Source organism: Anabrus simplex, chromosome 4, assembly GCF_040414725.1.
Source record: "Anabrus simplex isolate iqAnaSimp1 chromosome 4, ASM4041472v1, whole genome shotgun sequence".
NCBI classification, from domain to species: Eukaryota; Metazoa; Arthropoda; class Insecta; order Orthoptera; family Tettigoniidae; genus Anabrus; species Anabrus simplex.
Window position 1 is genome coordinate 214,813,239 of NC_090268.1, and position 18,730 is coordinate 214,831,968.

The 18,730-nt window shown below is 39.5% G+C and overlaps 1 protein-coding gene across 1 annotated transcript in view; it reads left to right on the forward strand.

Moving 5' to 3' along the window:
• The first annotated feature begins 3,168 nt into the window (after positions 1-3,168).
• Golgin97 (Golgin 97) overlaps positions 3,169-18,730 on the forward strand; it is a 201,340-nt gene continuing 185,778 nt past the window's right edge. Inside the window, exons 1-3 of the mRNA XM_067145349.2 lie at positions 3,169-3,352; positions 3,437-3,682; positions 16,671-16,929. Of these exons, the coding sequence (XP_067001450.1) occupies positions 3,455-3,682; positions 16,671-16,929 (487 nt within the window). The 5' untranslated portion in view covers positions 3,169-3,352; positions 3,437-3,454. The remainder of the gene's footprint in view (positions 3,353-3,436; positions 3,683-16,670; positions 16,930-18,730) is intronic.

Here is an 18,730-nt window from a genome sequence, read left to right on the forward strand (position 1 = left end):
GTTAAAATAAGTGTCGTAACTGTTGGCATTCTACTGTAGGAAGCACACTTGATGGTAGCCCCTCTCCATGCCTTTATACATCATTTTCAAGTTGTTTTTTAATTAATTTATTTCTTCTATTTCTTCTGCTGAATGTTTCGCAAATAGCGCCGGCCGGAAAACACTCACGGTCTGCTCATCTTCCCCTTCTATATCAACGATTATTTTCCTTCCGAAACGTGTTTCCACCGCTCTCAGCGGTTTAACCTTAAATGGATGGTTAATTTGCAACTCGCTTAGTTTTCTATTATGAAATTGTGGTGCCTTTGCAATTTTATTTAATTTCATTAGCATATCCATTCTGTTAAAGCTACTATGTCTTTTACAATTAACAAACCAACTAAACTTAAACTCACTTACTGAAGAGGGAAGAAAAGTAGTAGTAAAGAAGTTCTCTTCCAACTAGGTGATAGTTTTCATGTCGTGCTCTGCTCCTTAAATACTCCCTGCCACCACCTTCACTCCTCACCAGTGGGCTGGACTTGTCGCTGGTTCACCTTCACTCGAAATTACAACCTGCCATAAACATCCTGTTCACCTTTCGTGATAGAGATTACCTTCAACAAGCTGCAAAGCAGATCTTGCCTAGTAACAGCTGCACTGTACCACTCCTTAGTGCTTTCCCCTCGCCTACAGTAGGGGAGGAGGAGGAGGGAGGGTTCATTTTTACATAAACTATCATCCTGTTCTCCTTTCACTAGCAAGTGACCTTTTAAAGCAAATCCAGTTGCCACATAGTCACTGTACCTCGCCCTCAACAGTATCCTTTCAAGAAATAATTACCTCTTACATACAGGCCTCTGAGTGTGTTGTTCTCATTCCACATGTGGTTGAGCCCCTTAGCCAGTGAAAGGCACTCCAGCAAGTGACCTTTTAAAGCAAATCCAGTCACAGCACCGCGCCCACACCCAGTAACCTTTCAAGAGATAATTTCCTCTTAGATAAAGACCTCCGGGTGTGTGTAGTTAACATTCCACACGCACCTTGGCAAGTGAGAGGCGCCCGCAGGGGGAGAAGCGCATGCGCAGAGGCAGCGCTGGGCCAGACTCCCCGTGGTCTAGAATCCCCATGGTCCAGTCTCCCCTTTTCATATCTACTAGTCCAACTCCGTGGTTGAATGGTCAGCGTTCTGCCCTTCTGTTGAGATGTCCCGCGTTCGATTCCCGGCCGGGTGGGATATTTTAATAGCTCGGGCTTGGACTGGGTGCTTGTGTTTGTCCCAACACTCTCCTCTTCATATTCAGACAATTTACCAAACTATATACAAATCATCACAGAAACACGCAATAGTGATTACATCCTTCCATATAGTACTTGAGTCAGGAAGGGCAACCTGACCGTTAAACAGGATCAAATCCACAGGTGTGACGCAGTTCCTACCCTCGACCTCACAGTTGTTGGAAGAGTGGTAGAAAATAGAAGAATATAATATAACAGTAATAACATCGTATTAGCAAAACGGATAGTAGCAAATAGTAATTTTAAAACACAGCGGATATCTACCAGTACTAACCGAACCGGGGCACAGAATTTAGTCGCACATCACGGAGATTGAACCGTGGGTGGTCGATTGTTGAGTCCTGAATACAAGTATTCTGGGACCAGGATAACTGCTTGTTTTCACCGAGCTACAAGTGGTAGTTTCTCGAACTTTAGGCCTGTTGTATAGTGATACTAATATTGGATTCCTCATTGCGGGGATCAAACCGTAGCCACTATACTCTACCCGGGGACCATGGCAGTTGCTTGGTTTCGCTACTGAAGTGTAGCAGTTTTTCATTATTATTTATATTAGTACCACGAGTAAAATGGTACCGGTACAAATGGCCGAGGCGGGGTAAAGGCGTACTCGGTTCGCGGGGAAGGACGTGGTTTCGAATCCCCGCCAAGAAGTCGTAAAATTTAAGAAACGAGATTTTCACTTCCGTAGGTGCATATGGCCTGAGATTCACTCAGCCTATACCAAAAATGAGTAAGTATGAGGTTAATTCCTCGGGGCAAAGGCGGCCGGGCGTAAAGTTAAGCACTCTACCCCATCAAGTGCCGAGGTTACGGATTGTGGAAGCCTTTACCTTCCAACCCTCCAAGGGCCTTCATTCGCTGTACGGAGATGACTTTTCTTTGTTTTGCTTTTTTTTACAGTATATTATGTTAACATAAATATGGAGCTAGGTAATACAATTCTGTCTGCCCATCGGTTAACTAATCATATTATTTTCTATCTTTTGCGTGTGTTGAGATTGTATGCATACCGATAAGTCATATACAAAAAGGGCATTTCTATGTATAGTTTGATGATACTGCTTTGTGTATTCTGATATGTAAAACCATGTTACCTGGAATACGGTAATGTTAATTTTTTTAAATAAATAAATAAATAAATAAATAAATAAATAAATAAATAAATAAATAAATAAATAAATAAATAAATAAATAAATAAATAAATAAATAAATAAATAAATAAATAAATAAATAAATAAATAAATAAATAAATAAATAAATCCTGATCTGCATTTAGGGCAGTCGCCCAGGTGGCAGATTTCCTATCTGTTGCTTTCCTAGCCTTTTCCTAAATTATTTCAAAGAAATTGGAAATTTGTTGAACATCTCCCTTGGTAAGTTATTCCAATCCCTAACTCCCCTTCCTATAAATAAATATTTGCCCCACTCCAGTTTGGAGTGGATTTTAATGTAGGATAATTTTACAGCCATCAAATACATATAAAAGACAATGACTATACTATTTTATACCACACATGAATTATAATAATTGTAACTTCTAGGTCTATACCACGCAGAAATCTAAATTTTGAAGTCTTACGTCAGGTAGTTAGACTCTGAATATAACAAATACTGATAGGTCTATATACTCATAGGATGAGCAAAAGAAATAACATCTTAAAGAATTGACCTAGTCTATTCTTCATTGAAACAATATCACTCTCCTTCAAAGAGAATATGCTCTCCTTCATCAATCAGCTGATTGAGTACTTGGCTAAAACATGGCGGCTTGGCTGTACATCACAGAATATCAATATATACATATAAAGATACAGTGATTTTCTGCTGGGGGTGACGGTGACGTAACCGAAAACCAAGGAATTTGCACGAAACGAAGTGAAGTATGGCAGCTGCAGTGTGGGTTGGATTTGTTATGGTTTGGGCGAAGTATTTCGTTTAACTCTATGTATGCAGGCAGTATTGAGTGTTTCTGTTTGAAGTTTACATACTTTGTGGTTTCGAAGTACTACTTCTTTAAATAGAAGGACAGCGAATGGTGACGTTCGATCTATAGATTTAGAATAGGTCAAGGTGAGTGATAATTTTACCAGTGGAGTGATTGTGGAAAAAACTAGATGTGTTTCAAATAAACAGCTTCGTGTAATTCTTTTTTAGCTCTTGGAGATTACTATTATGTTTGCCAGTTTAAAAAATAAAATTAAAGAAGAAACTGGGAGTGACCTAACCAAACTTCCTATTTTGAATAGTCCTCCCCAAAAACTAACTTCAAGTGTTTCAAAGGGGAGACATTCTAGACAAGGCTCAGGTTCTAGTCTCGGTAGTCTTTCTTTTGATGGTATTGCGGAAGAACGTGCTTCTTCTCCACTTGGAGCTAGCAGGCAAGACAGCTCGGAAGGAAAGGTAAGATTTAAATATTTATGTATGAAAATTTACAGTTAACTTAAATCACCTACTGGATTAAGTTACATATAAACTGTTTTTCTCACTATTATCTTTGTGTACTAAGAAGTATACATTATTTTACAGTCTTAACTGTTAGTGTTGACTCTTTCTACTAATGACTCTTGCAGTCTAGAATATCCCCTCTATCAACAGATACACCCTTCCTTTTCTGGCTTATATGTTCTTTCTTTTACACACATATAGATACTAGATCTTTTAAACAAAGTAGATTGTCACTGATCCTATCATATAAAAGTGTGGTCACTGTAGGTAAAAATAAACAGTACTTCCTGTGGGCAGCGGACTTCATTAACTCATTACTTTTCTCTAACACAGATGAGCACATTTTCTCTTCTTCTCTTGTGTAATAGAGTCGTAGTGAGCTTCACTGCCGTAGCTCATTTTTTTTCCCGACACATTCCAAACTGCTTATCAGTTATGTCGGCAAACTGTTTTTAATTCTACACAATTATTTATTGGTACAGTTAGGTACTTTGTCTGCTAACGTAATGTACGTGTTCAGTATTATCACCTTTTCACTGCTGTTGAACAGTTTGCCTTAAACAGTGATTCATCTTGCTTCTATTTTACACTCTTCATCTCAGGTCTCAATGGAAGCAAAGATGGCGGTGTAACATGCTGTTGTAGAATGTGGTGGGTTCCGTAGACGACGGATTTCCTCTTGGCACGATCAACTGAGACCTACTCATCGCACAATGTCTTTGTAAGACGTAGTGCAGTCTGTCATGTCGGTAAAGTAACTTATAACAAAGTAGTTGAACCTGCAGAGGCTGTTTCATTCTCACTGTTTGTTTACCATCAGCTGATCTTCCCTCTGAGCCATGTGGTCCTTGTCACAGAATGACAGGTGGTGTTAGGACCTTTGCACCGTCCATTTGATCTTAACTCGGTGTACATGATGAACCACTCTGCAGGCCAATCATTTCTTCACTTTGATATAGCCTGATGTACACATTCTGTGAAAAAATATACTGGTTGAAGTTCAGTCGAGGATGTGTTTATAGCATCCTGACATTAATTCAGGTCAAGAAGAAAAGGCACTAGGTCTACTCATGTTTCACATTTAATTTATTTAAAATCATCATCATGATCATCATCATTTCACTTTCTTGATTAATATTATTAGGAATTATTATACTGCAACCATAAAGTTAATACTTTGCATATAGCTTATGTTACAAAATAAGAGATGAGTCTACATTTTGCCTTTGCCCTCTTGTTGACTTTATCTCAGAAAATGAGTATAGGAAACAAAATTTTAAATAGAATGTACTTTTGAATTGACATTAACTCATTAGAAACCTTCTGATCTGGCATGCTGCTGAGAATCTTTTTATTTTATTGGATAGTCTCCAGACTTTCTGCATTGCCTAGAGCTCTAAATAATAGCCAGACTCGTCCATCAGTTGCCCATAGAGTAGCTATAGTCCTCTTTCAAATTAAAATATTTTCTGTCATGATACTGTAGGCTATATGCCATGGACTTTATCTGAGAATATCTCTTGAAAGATGATATATCTGTGATGGAAAGGGTATGACGTTAAACTACATCAGCTAAGTGAACACAAGAATAAGTGGCTTCCCCTCCATCAAGTGCCAACATTTTCTTCTGACAGTAGATGAGCGGGTGAAGGTTGGGGGCTCCCTTCTGCCCTTAGGGGTTTTGGGTAGGGAGAAACTAAAATTGCAATAGTGATTAGTTTTACTGATTTACTTTTCTCTTATCTCTTCACTCTCCTGCCACCTTCATGCCGCATGTCTCCCCTTATCCTATCTTACATTTATTTACGCCTTATATATTTGCATCTTACACAAATTTCACTTACCTATTAATAAACTCTTGGCCATGGGTCGATTTAAACCACCAGTCTCAAAGTCCATAGTCTCTTAGCTTTATCATTTGGCTAACATGTCACTTGGCAGGTAGAGATTTAAAAGTCGTATATATGGGCTATACGGATATATACAGTAGTAGATTACCATTAAGATAGATGGCATTGCGAAGTAATTCATATTTACCCCGAAAGATGTCACTGTCATATCAATCAATACTGATCTGCATTTAGGGCAGTCGCCCAGGTGGCAGATTCCCTATCTGTTGCTTTCCTAGCCTTTTCCGAAATGATTTCAAAGAAATTGGAAATTTATTGAACATCTCCTTTGGTAAGTTATTCCAATCCCTAACTCCCCTTCCTATAAATGAATATTTGCCCCAGTTTGTCCTCTTGAATTCCAACTTTATCTTCATATTGTGATCTCAATGCAATCAACATAACTTTGAGAAACTGTAAAAAGTACACAAAATCCAAATCAGAAGTTTATTTACCACGACACATTCCTCTTATGAAAAGAGGAGAACATGTAGCGTATCCACCTTCATTTCAGCCACATATAAGTTATATTTATGAAAAATTGCAAAATCACAGTAGAGGACAAATTCATAAAAAAAAAAAAAAAATAGAAATAGTATGGGACATAGATTGGCGAGGTTAGACATCCTGCCCTTCATCGTCAATGGGGGTAATGAGTGGCTGTTTAATATTCTGTCTGTGTGGTGTGTGTGAATCATGTGTGACCTTATTGCGATGGGGAGGCTTGCGTGTCCCGATGAAGTAGATAGTTGAACTGTAGGTACAACCGTATGAAATGGGTATCTGTCAAGAGACCAGACTAATGAATGGTTAATCGAAAGAGGAGCAGCAGGCTTTTGGAAGTAGCAAGGGTGATAGTCTGGATGATTGATGTGGTCTTGTAATGATATTTAACATGGCATAGCTATGTTGATACTGCTACACAGCTGAAAGCAACGGGAAATTACAGCTGTAACTAACTCCCAAGAAAATGCAGCTCTCTCTGTGTGAATGAATGACGTGCTGATGACGCCTTTCTCCCGTGTAAAATACTCCAGGGGTAAAATAGGCCCCCATTCCAATCTCCGGGTGGGGACTACATGAGAGGGGGCAATCATCAGGAAGATGAATCCTGACATTCTGCGAGTTGGAGTGTGGAATGTGGGAAGTTTGAATTGTTGTGGTAGGTTAGAGAATCTGATGAGGGAAATGGATAGACTAAAATTAGGTGTGTGGGTATGAGTGAAGTAGGCCTACGTTGGTAGGAAGAGCAGGATTTTTGGTCAGGCAGCTACAGAATTATGAACACAAAATCAAACATGGGCAATCTAGGAGTTGGTTTACTAATGAATAAGAAAATAGGGCAGCGGGTAAGCTACTATGACCAGCATAGTGAATGATTTATTGTTGTCAGGATGGACGCCAAGCCATTGCCCACCACAATAGTGCAGGTCTGCAGGGTCTCTCATATAAATTAAGACCTTCAAAGCAGCGTTTTTACTCTGCGATGCATAAGCTGCAGCATGGGAGGCGAGCGCATAGTTCTTGACCTTGCAAGCATCAGTCGCCAGTCTGAATCTCAGCTGTTAACCTGATGAGACAGTTATCATTGTAACACCATATTTTCGTATGTAAAAGTTCTGGTTTCATCTTTATATTTGTGTGAACAGTCATAAATCTCAGTATTGGTGTGCAGAAATTCCTAATAATGTTTATGAAGTCCCTCATTATGATAGGAAGATTGGTGTTTGGTGTGCTGTTATTGCAAGATGAATAATAGGGCCTTTCTTCTTTGAGTCGGCAGTAAATGCAGAGAGGTACTAAGATGACATTTTGACGCTGTTCTTCCATCAGTTAACAGAAGAAGAAAAATCGCATGGGTGATTTCAACAAGATTCAGCCCCTGCTCTTACAGCAGAAGATTCCCATCTCACCATCTCGGAAGTGTTTGCAGACAGAGTGATCAGTGCTAGTCTATTTCCCCCTCATTCTCCAGATCTAACAGTGTGTGATATTTACTTGTGGGGTAAACTGAAAGAAAGTGTATCGAACAAATCCTCACACATTGGAGGAACTGAAAGAAAACATTACAAATGAAATCAGAAATATTACAGTGGCAGAACTCACTTGTGTCACCCAGAATGTGGTTACCAGAACAGTGCCTGTATAACCCAGGAAGGACAACACTTCCAGCATCTTTTATAAGGTAAAGATTTCATATAAGATTGTATAGGCCTACGCGCTTGAAAGCAGGGCGGCCGCGTGCAATGTAAGTTCGGCTGAGGCAGCTGCTGCAGCGCAGAGTACAAACACAGTGCGTTTGATCTTAGTTTATAAGAGAGACTCTGTATATGCCTACCACTACAGCAGATGAAGAAATTGAAAGAATATATGAAGAAATTAGAAGGTTTATTACAATATGTACAGTATAAAAAGAGACAAGAATCTAATTGTGATGGGAGACTGGAATGCAGTGATATGCCAAGGAAGAGAAGGTAATGCTGCAGGAGAATTTGGATTTAGACGAAGGAATGAAAGAGGAAGTCAGCTAGTTGAATTCTGCACTGATCATAATTTATTCCTTGTGAATACTTGGTTCAAACGTCACAAACAACGGCTGCATACATGGACGAGACCTGGAGTTATAGGAAGGTATCATATAGACTTTATTAAAATTAGGCAAAGATACAGAAACCAGGTGTTGGATTGCAAGACATTGAATTCTATTTCTTCATATTCTTTCAGTACAGGAAGATGGGATCTAGATAAGTTGAAAGAAGAGAATGTGAGGGATTGTTTCAAGGAACATGTTGCATAAGGACTAAATGATAAGGCTGAAGGAAACACAGTATGGTAGATGAAGAATGGATGGTCTTGAAGAATGAGATCAGTAGGGCTGCTGAAGAAGGGTTATGAAGAAAGATAAGATCAAGTAAGAATCAGTGGATAACTCAGGAGATACTAGACCTGATTGATGAACAAAGAAAATTTAAGAATGCAAGACATGAGGAGGGCAGGAAAGAATACAGGTGATTAAAGAATGAAGTAAATAGAAAGTGCAGGTCAGCTAAGGAAGAATGGCTGAAAGAGAAGTGGAAGGATGTTTAAGGTTGTATGTTTGTAGGAAAGGTAGATGCTGCATACAGGAAAATCAAGGAAATGTTTGGGCAAAAGAAAACTAGGTGTATGAATATTAAGAGCTCAGATGGAAAAATTACTTCTAAAGAAAGAAGACAGGACAGAAAAATGGCAAGAACATATTAAATAATTGTATCAAGGAAATGAAGTAGATGATAAAGTTCTGGAACAGGAGGAAACTGTTGTTGCTGTTGAAATGGGAGACCAATTTTGAGGTCAGAATTCTACAGAGCTCTGAGGGATCTAAATAGGAACAAAGCACCTGGAATTGATGACACCCTCAGAATTACTGACTGCCTTAGGAAAAACCAGGATGGGAAAGTTATTACATTTAGTGTGTAAGATGTATGATAAAGGAGAAGAGCCATTCAGGTTTAGATAGAATTTTTTATACCTATTTACAAGAAACCAGGCGCTGATAAGTGTAAAACCTACTGTATCATTAGTTAAGTAGATTATAATCTCATGCTTGCAAAATTTTAACACTTATTATTTAAAGAAGAATAGAATGGCAATTTGAAGCTGAGTTGGAAGAATATCAGTTTGACTTCAAAGGTATGTAGGTACACGTGAAGCTATCCTGACTTTACATCTAATCTTAGAACAGGGCTGGACAAATCAGAAAAAATTTTAGGTAACCAGTTTGACCTCTCAGTTCTTCTTAATCACTCTTAAATCACATTCACTGCTCCAGACACTTCACTTAATGGGCACAAACCGGCGATTTGGCAGTGAGGCTAAGGACCGGTAGTTGTCAGCTTGTGTTCGGGAGATTGTACATTCAAATCCCGCTGTCTGCAGCCCTGAAGATGGTTTTCCGTGGTTCCTCGTTTTCATACCAAGCAAATGCTGGGACTGTACTTTAAGGCCATGGCCACTACCTTCCTATCTGTGAGTTGCTGAAAACATTTGATGTGTTAATGTGACATTAAACCACTAGCATTATAAATAATGGGCTCAAATGTACTAAACCCCAAGCAGTGCTTACTACGTAGTAGTGCAGTATACAAAGAACATAACATAGAAAATCTGGTGCACAGGCTGGCCAAAACTGAATGTTGAGCTTGTCAATGTAATGGTTACGAGCGATCACAAGATACATTGAACGCTCGTATCGATTCAAGTAAACATTCAGGTGTAGCTGATGCTTATAACTGGTTTTAAACCTCATAATCTCCATCGTTAGATAGCTACACAGACAACACCGCGTACTGCCATTTCTTGATGGATGCAGTACTCCAGTATCTGTCTCTTGGCACAGGCCAGAACAAAATGTAGCTTCCACCGAAGTTCCAGTCTCATCCATGGCTGTTACAATATGGAAGCTGCTGCGATATTGGTAGTGCCGAGTAATGATATTCAGAGCATGACCAGTGCATCTGATTGTTATGAAAGGTGTTGCTCATCGATCAGTCGTGCTGCATTAACAATTCGTGGCCCAGTGAGGATAGCAATGCCACACTACCTCACTCCTCATCTTGCCTAGTACACCTCATTTTGGCGCTGTGACCAGCATAACCTTTGTTGGTGCTATTTGAGGATCCAACCAGCCTGTGGGATAATGACCTAACAGATCTTGCAGACAGATGGAGACAACAACAGCAGCAATCAAAACACCTTCGAAACAAATTTTATTGTAGAGTTTTTTAAAATGCCATCAAATTAATGTTTTATACATGTTATTTCCAGAGTGGAAATCAATTCTGAAAATATAGTTTTTCCTGAGACTGGAATTTAGCAGTTACAGTTTCAAAATTTTAGGCGCCAGCATATTTATTTTCCAACACCATGGCAACTTGGGCGTCTGGGTTTGTCCAGCTCTGTCTTAGAGGCTCAAATTAAGAAAGACAAGCCCACATACATAGCAGTTGTAGATCTAGAAAAGGCATTAGATAATGTTGATTGGACCAAGCTGTTTGAGATTCTGAAGGTGATTGGGATCAGATACCAAGAAAAAAGAATTATTTACTATATGTATACAAAAATTAGTCTGCAGGGATAAGAATTGAAGGCTGTGAAAAAAGAAGCAGCAATCCAGAAAGGAGTGAGGAAAGTCTGCAGTTTGTCCCCTCTTCTTTTCATTGTTTATACAGAACAGGCAGTAAAGGAAATCAAAGAGGAATTTGGAAAGGGAATCACAATCCAAGGAGAGGAAATCCAAAATCTGATATTTGCTGATTATATTGTTATTTTATGTGAGTCTGCAGAAGATCTGGAGATATTTCTGAATAGTATAGAGACAGTCTTGGAAAAGGAATACAAGATGTTGAAAAAAAGAATCCAAAACAAAAATAATGGAGTGTAGTTGAATGAAGTCAGCTGATGCAGGAAGTATTAGATTAGGATGGTCTTAAAGGAAGTATATGAATATTGTTACTTGGGTAGTAGAATAACTAATGATGGCAGAAGTAAAGAGGGCATGAAATGCAGACTAGCAAATGCAAGGAATGCCTTTCTTAAGAAAAGAAAATTTGCTCACTTCGAACACTGATATAGGATATAGAAACATATTTTTGAAGACTTTCGTCTGAAGCATGGCATTGTATGGAAGAAACATGGACGATAATTAGCTCAGAAAGAAAGGAAATAGAAGCTTAGAAATGTGGTGTTACAGAAGAACGCTGAAGGTGAGATGGATAGATAGCATCATGAATGAAGGGATACTGAATCAAATTGGTGAGAGGAAAACAATTTACGGTAGCTAAATTTGACGAGAAGAAGGGACAGAATTACAGGAGACATCTTAAGACACCCAAGACCTGTTCAGTTAGTTTTTGAGGGAAGTGTAGGCAGCAAAGACGTTGGGTAGACTAAGGTATGAATATGACTAACAGTTTAGAGTATACTGGGCTGAGTGGCTCAGACGATTGACTATTTAAGGGTACAGTCAAAGGTTCCACCTTTACAGTACTAATTTTTTTTGTTTAATTAGTAATTAACGTGGTTCATGTTTGTGGGTTACTGTAGTCACGTCCTAGTTCGTGAACCATGGGCAACGGCTGAGTGGCCTAGTAAGTGGTCCTGAGAGTCGGGATACCAGTTGCTATGGAATGGGAGTGGGCATCTCGGACATATTCTGAGTCGTGGCCCTCCTTGTGCTCAGGCGGCTAGGACTATACAATTCACCGGTGGTCCATAGCCCGTTAGAGGAGAGATCCTCACTTGGACTATGTGCAGGTAGGATAGCATCCTGCTTCATGAATTTACCGAGCTCAGAACATTTTAAGCAAGCCTCGGACCTATGGGAGTAATGGAGTCCCACTCCCATTTGACAGGCGAGGGACTCCTTGGAAACAACTTGGCGAACAAAATGGAATTTGATGGGGAGCTATCAGTATTAATGGGGCTTATGGAAGAAAGAAAGTAGAACTGGCTGAGTCAGCAAAGAGGATGCATCTGGATGTGCTAGGAGTAAATGATATTTGGGTAAGGGGAGATAATGAGGAAGAGATAGGAGATTATAAAGTGTACTTGACGGGTGTTAGAAAGGGAAGGGGAGAGTCTGGAGTAGGGCTCTTTATCAGGAATACCATTGCACGTAACATAGTTTCTGTTAGGCACTAAATGAGCGAATGATGTGGGTAGATGAGTCAGTTGGAGGAATTAGGACAAGAATTGTGTCCGTGTATTCACCATGTGAAGGTGCAGATGAGGATGAAGTTGACAAGTTTTATGAAGCATTGAGTGACATCGTGGTCAGAGTCAACAGCAAGGATAGAATAGTGCTAATGGGCGATTTCAATGCGAGAGTTGGGAATAGAACTGAAGGATAAATGTGGGGAAGATATGGAAGCTAATGGGAATGGGAAGTGTTTGCTGGACTTCTGTGCTGGTATGGGTTTAGCTGTTACGAATACATTCTTCAAGCATAAGGCTATTCGCCGTTACACATGGGAGGCTATGCGTACCAGATCCATAATAGGCTATAACTTAACAGACTTTGAATTCAGGAAATCTGTTAGGAATGTACGAGTTTTTTGCGGATTTTTTGATCATACAGACCACTATCTGATCTGTAGTGAATTTAGTATCTCTAGGCCTCGGGTAGAGAAAGTGAAATATGTCTGCAAACGAATAATGGTAGAAAATCTCCAGGACGAGGAAATTAGACAGAAGTACATGGATATGATTAGTGAGAAGTTTCAAACAGTAGTCAGAAAGTAGGTTCAGGATATAGAAAGTGAATGGGTGTCATACAGGGATGCTGTAGTAGAAACAGCAAGGGAATGCCTAGGAACAACTGTGTGTAAAGATGGGAAAAGGCGAACATCTTGGTGGAATGATGAAGTGAGAGCAGCCTGTAAACGTAAAAAGAAGGCTTATCAGAAATGGCTCCAAACAAGGGCCGAGGCAGACAGGGATTTGTATGTAGATGAAAGAAACAGAGCGAATCAAATAGTTGTTGAATCCAAAAAGAAGTCATGGGAAGATTTTGGTAATAACCTGGAAAGGCTAGGTCAAGCAGCAGGGAACCTTTCTGGACAGTAATAAATAATCTTAGGAAGGGTGAGAAAAAGGAAATGAACAGTGTTTTGAGTAATTCAGGTGAACTCATAATAGATCCCAGGGAATCACTGGAGAGGTGGAGGGAATATTTTGAACATCTTCTCGATGTAAAAGGAAATCATCCTGGCGGTGTTGCAAACAGCCAAGCTCATGGGGAGGAGGAAAATGATGTTGGTGAAATTATGTTTGAGGAAGTGGAAAGGATGGCAAAAAAAACTCCATTGTCATAAGGCAGCAGGGATAGATGAAATTAGACCTGAAATGGTGAAGTATAGTGGGAAGGCAGGGATGAAATGGCTTCATAGAGTAGTAAAATTAGTGTGGAGTGTTGGTAAGGTACCTTCAGATTGGACAAAAGCAGTAATTGCACCTATCTATAAGCAAGGGAACAGGAAGGATTGCAACAACTATCGAGGTATCTCATTGATTAGTATACCAGGCAAAGTATTCACTGGCATCTTGGAAGGGTGGGTGCGATCAGTCGTTGAAAGGAAGTTGGGTGAAAACCAGTGTGGTTTTAGACCACAGAGAGGCTGTCAGGATCAGAGTTTCAGTATGCACCAGGTAATAGAAAAATGCTACGAGAGGAATAGGCAGTTGTGTTTATGTTTTGTAGATCTAAGAGAATGCATATGACAGGGTACTGAGGGAAAAGATGTTCACTATACTGGGGGACTATGGAATTAAAGTTAGATTATTAAAATCAATCAAAGGCATTTATGTTGACAATTGGGCTTCAGTGAGAATTGATGGTAGAATGAGTTCTTGGTTCAGGGCACTTACAGGGGTTGGACAAGGCTGTAATCTTTCACCTTTGCTGTTCGTAGTTTACATGGATCATCTGCTGAGAGGTATAACATGGCAGGGAGGGATTCACTTAGGTGGAAATGTAGTAAGCTGCCTCTGTGGATCCGTGGTAGAGTGTCGGCCTCCGGATCCCAAGATAGTGGGTTCAAACCCGGCAGAGGTAGTCGGATTTTTGAAGGGCGGAAGAAAGTCCATTTGACACTCCATGTCATACGATGTCAGCATGTAAAAGATCTCTGGTGATACATTTGGTATTTACCCGACAAAATTCATTAAATCTCAGCCATAGATGCCCAAGAGAGATCCGGTTTACTCTGCCTGCCATCTAGTGGGTCTAGAGTAAAACGGAACGTCGAAATTGACGAGCAGACAGCCAGATGGCGTCAGATTGAAATGTCTGCACACAGTAGCTGAGGCCATACGAGTACTACTACTACTACTATTATTATTATTATTATTATTATTATTATTATTATTATTAATGTAGTAAGCAGTTTGGCGTATGCTGACGACTTAGTCTTAATGGCAGACTGTGCCGAAAGCCTGCAGTCGAATATCTTGGAACTTGAAAATAGGTGCAACGAGTATGGTATGAAAAAGAGCCTCTCGAAAACTAAATTGATGTCAGTAGGTAAGAAATTCAACAGAATTGAATGTCAGATAGGTGATACAAAGCTAGAACAGGTCGATAATTTCAAATATTTAGGTTGTGTGTTCTCCCAGGATGGTAATATAGTAAGGTGTAGTAAAGCTAATGCAGTGAGCTCGCAGTTGCGATCAGCAGTATTCTGTAAGAAGGAAGTCAGCTCCCAGATGAAACTATCTTTACATCGGTCTGTTTTCAGACCAACTTTGCTTTACGGGAGCGTAAGCTGGGTGGACTCAGGATATCTTATTCATAAGTTAGAAGTAACAGAAATAAAGTAGCAAGAATGATTGCTGGTACAAACAGGTGGGAACAATGGCAGGAGGGTACTCGGAACGAGGAGATAAATGCTAATTTAGGAATGAACTCGATGGATGAAGCTGTACACATAAATCAGCTTCGGTGGTGGGGTCATATGAGGCGAATGGAGGAGGATAGGTTACCTAGGAGAGTAATGGACTCTGCTATGGAGGGTAAGAGAAGTGGAGGGAGACCAAGACGACGATGGTTAGACTCAGTTTCTAACAATTTAAAGATAAGAGGTATAGAACTAAATGAGGCCACAACGCTAGTTGCAAATCGATGATTGTGGCGATGTTTAGTAAATACTCAGAGGCTTGCAGACTGAATGCTGAAAGGCATAACAGTCTATAATGATGATGTATGTATGTATGTATGTATGTAAGTATGTAATCAACAAATGTCGAGACATGTTTCGTCCTTCTTAGTCGACATCATCAGCCAAAAGATAAGTAAAATAGGCAAAGACAAATACACATTAAAATACGATTTGGGTTACCGAATACTTCAAGTTAAAATGGATGATAAAATTTGGAGAATGTTCTTAAAATGCTGGAGTACAATTGTTTCCTAGTTCTGTTAAAATGAAGATAAAATTACCTTGCCTACATTTAACGTTGCTAATAACCATTGTTTTTGTTCTAGGAATATTCAACTACGACACAATTTTTCTCCATGTGTACACCTACAGTCAAATATTCCGCCTGCCTCATAACTTAACCAAGAATTATTAACAACACATCATCACGCCAACAAGAAGAGCTCGATCATCGTATTCTGTTGGAACTATTACGTGTGTTAAACAATTTTATCTTCATTTTAACAGAACTAAAAACAATTGTGCTTCAACATTTTAAGAACATTCTCCAAATTTTATCATGCATTTTAACTTGACGTATTCGGTAACCCAAATCTTGTTTTAATGTGTATTTGTCTTTTGTCTATTTTACATATCTTACAAGTATTTCGGTTGATATCCACCAAGAAGGACAAAATATGCCCCAACATTTGTTAATTGCTAATTAAACAAAAAAATGTATTGTAAAGGTGGAACCTTTGACTGTACCTTTAAAACGTATACTAACAACAATACAGTCTTTGCAACGAAAGTCATTTTATGCAATCGGACAATTGAGGCGCTGGCCTTGTGACTTAACTTGGCAGGTGTGAAACCTGAGACTGAATATAGTTTTTCAATTGTTTTTTACCGATAATTTGTTCAGTGAAATTAACAAAACCAATCCGTATGCGATAACGATAATAATAATGCAGAATAAGAGTCTTAAATTGCACATATTATGTCTATTTGCTACAGTATAGCTTGCTGTAAATGTGTATAGCCTAAATACATCATTTAAAAGCAAGTACTATTTCCAAAATTGTGAAAGAGTAATACACGTCATATAGGATAAAAATTCACATTTAAAATACAAGTAGTAGAGACAACACAGAGAACTTTAATTCGAGGGGTAAGGGTTAAGTTACACTTCTCTGAAAATGAAAATTTTATTTCAGTTTCTTTCAAAGTTATTAACAAATAAAGAGTTACACATTTTATGTTCCTCTAAGTATTTTTATGTACTGGTATTTATCTATGTGTTTTGCTGTGTACATACTGATGTGTCGTTCCATACCATATGCTTGAGGTATTACTGAAATCTTGTTTGGTTTCTTGTAGGTCTTGACTCCTAAGGATATAAAACGGTTGGAAAAGCTGGAGGATGAGTGGAAGAAGAAGCTGCAAAGAAAAGATGATGAGTGGGCAAAGAAATTGGAAAAGAAAGAGGAAGAATGGAGAAAGCAGCTTGAAGAGAAGCAGCGGGAGTGGAATAGATCCCTTGAAATGCTGGAAAAGGAAAAGGGTGTTCTGGAAGAGGAGAAGAGGGGAGTAGTGAAGCAGAAACTGAGCTTAGAGGAGTCACTTAAGGTTGCTGAAGGTTGGTATACACACTTCATACTGTACTAGGTGCATATATGGCAGGGTTTCTCAAACTGTGCTACACATACCAGTCCTAATACGCACGTTGGTATTACCGGAACTTGGCCACAATCACAGCGAAGTCTGCTCGATGTTGTGACTATTCCTCATCAATCTACTCGAATCTAGTCCTGTCCAATCCCATGAGTTCCTCTGCAAAGATTCCTTCGACCATGACCTCTGCGTCCATCAATTTTACCCTGCATGATCAGTTTTAGTAGGTTGTACTTATCATTCCTCATAATAAGCCCAAGGTACTGTCTTTCTGTTCTTGATTGTACACACCAACATTCGTTCCCCCTCATGCACCTGATTATGACAGCATTGGAGACGTTAGTCAGTCCATAAGATCCGTAACGTCCTCTGGAAAACCCACATCTCAAAGGCGTTGTTCAATCAGCTGTATTTACAAAAACTATATTTCTGTATTTTTCTTTGCTACTTCAAAATTCATAGCCACTTTTAAATTTATATTATTATTCCTTCTTTTCCTGAAGATAGGAACTACATCTGAGCACTTCCAGTTGAGAGGAAGAGTCTCTCAATGGAGGAACAGGGATGGCGTCACTGCCTCAGCACATTCCAATGGTAATAGCGGCTGGGTGTTTCGTCGTGACTGCTCGTGGTATGGGGCTTCCTTTCCTTCAAGTCACCCACTCAGAAATCACCCAGAACAAATCATGTTGCTTTCCCTGTTATCTTTTCCATTGCTCGTACCATGTAATCCTGGTGTTGGTCCCATACACTAGAACCATACTCTAATTGAGGTCTTACGAGAGACCTATAAGCCCTTTCCTTTACAGTCTTACCACAACCCTTAAATACCATCATAAGATGTGTGCTACAAAAGAATTAAGAAGTGGAACAAGGTCATCCTTCCCATTCTTGCACAACTTATGTATGTGAGAGTGTGTTTTCTTCACTTGGGTACATTTAAAAAAAATAGGAATACATTTTGATTCTGACTTATGGCAAAAAGTAAAAAACATTTACCAGATGTAAGGACGTTTTAACTTGAATGGACTCGTGCAATAAAAACCACATTATTGCGAGGGCAAATCAACTATAAACAGGAATTATTTTTAAAAATTTTTGCATCAGCCAAAAAAGTGCACATATAGAGGTCACTTTTCTATATAGTGTCCTGCCTTTGATACCCATTTTCTCCATGGGAATGGTAAGTTTTTGATGCCGCTCTGATAGAAAGAAGAGGGACATGTGCAGAGTCAGTTGCACACAAACTCTTCTACACTTGCATCATCATCAAACCGCTGTCCTCCTAGGTCTTGAAACAAATGATAATCGCAGGGTAATAAATCTGGACTGTACGGAGGTTGTTCCAAAGGTGTGCAGTGGAATTTCCTCCAGTTTTTCTCGCGTTAAAGCAGCAGTATGCGACCTTGCATTGTCATGGAGAAGAATGGCGTTTTGGTTCAATTGCCGGTTTCGCTTTTTGCGATACACAGCTTTTGCTTCATCCGAAAGGTGGCAGTAATAGGCTGCATTAATGTCCTTTGGTTGTTAAAAAAATCCACCAGTAAAACGCCCACGGTGTCCCAGAAAACGGTTGCAAGCACCATTCCATCAAATGGGTTGGTTTTGGCCTTGACTGGACCTGCTCTGTCTCTTCGCCGCTACTCCATGCTTACTTGCTTTGACTCTGGGGTGTAATGATGCACCCAAGTTTCATCACAAGTCACAATACAGTGCAAGAAATCCTCTCCTTGCTCCTCGTAGCGATGCAGGAGTCTCTGGCAAAC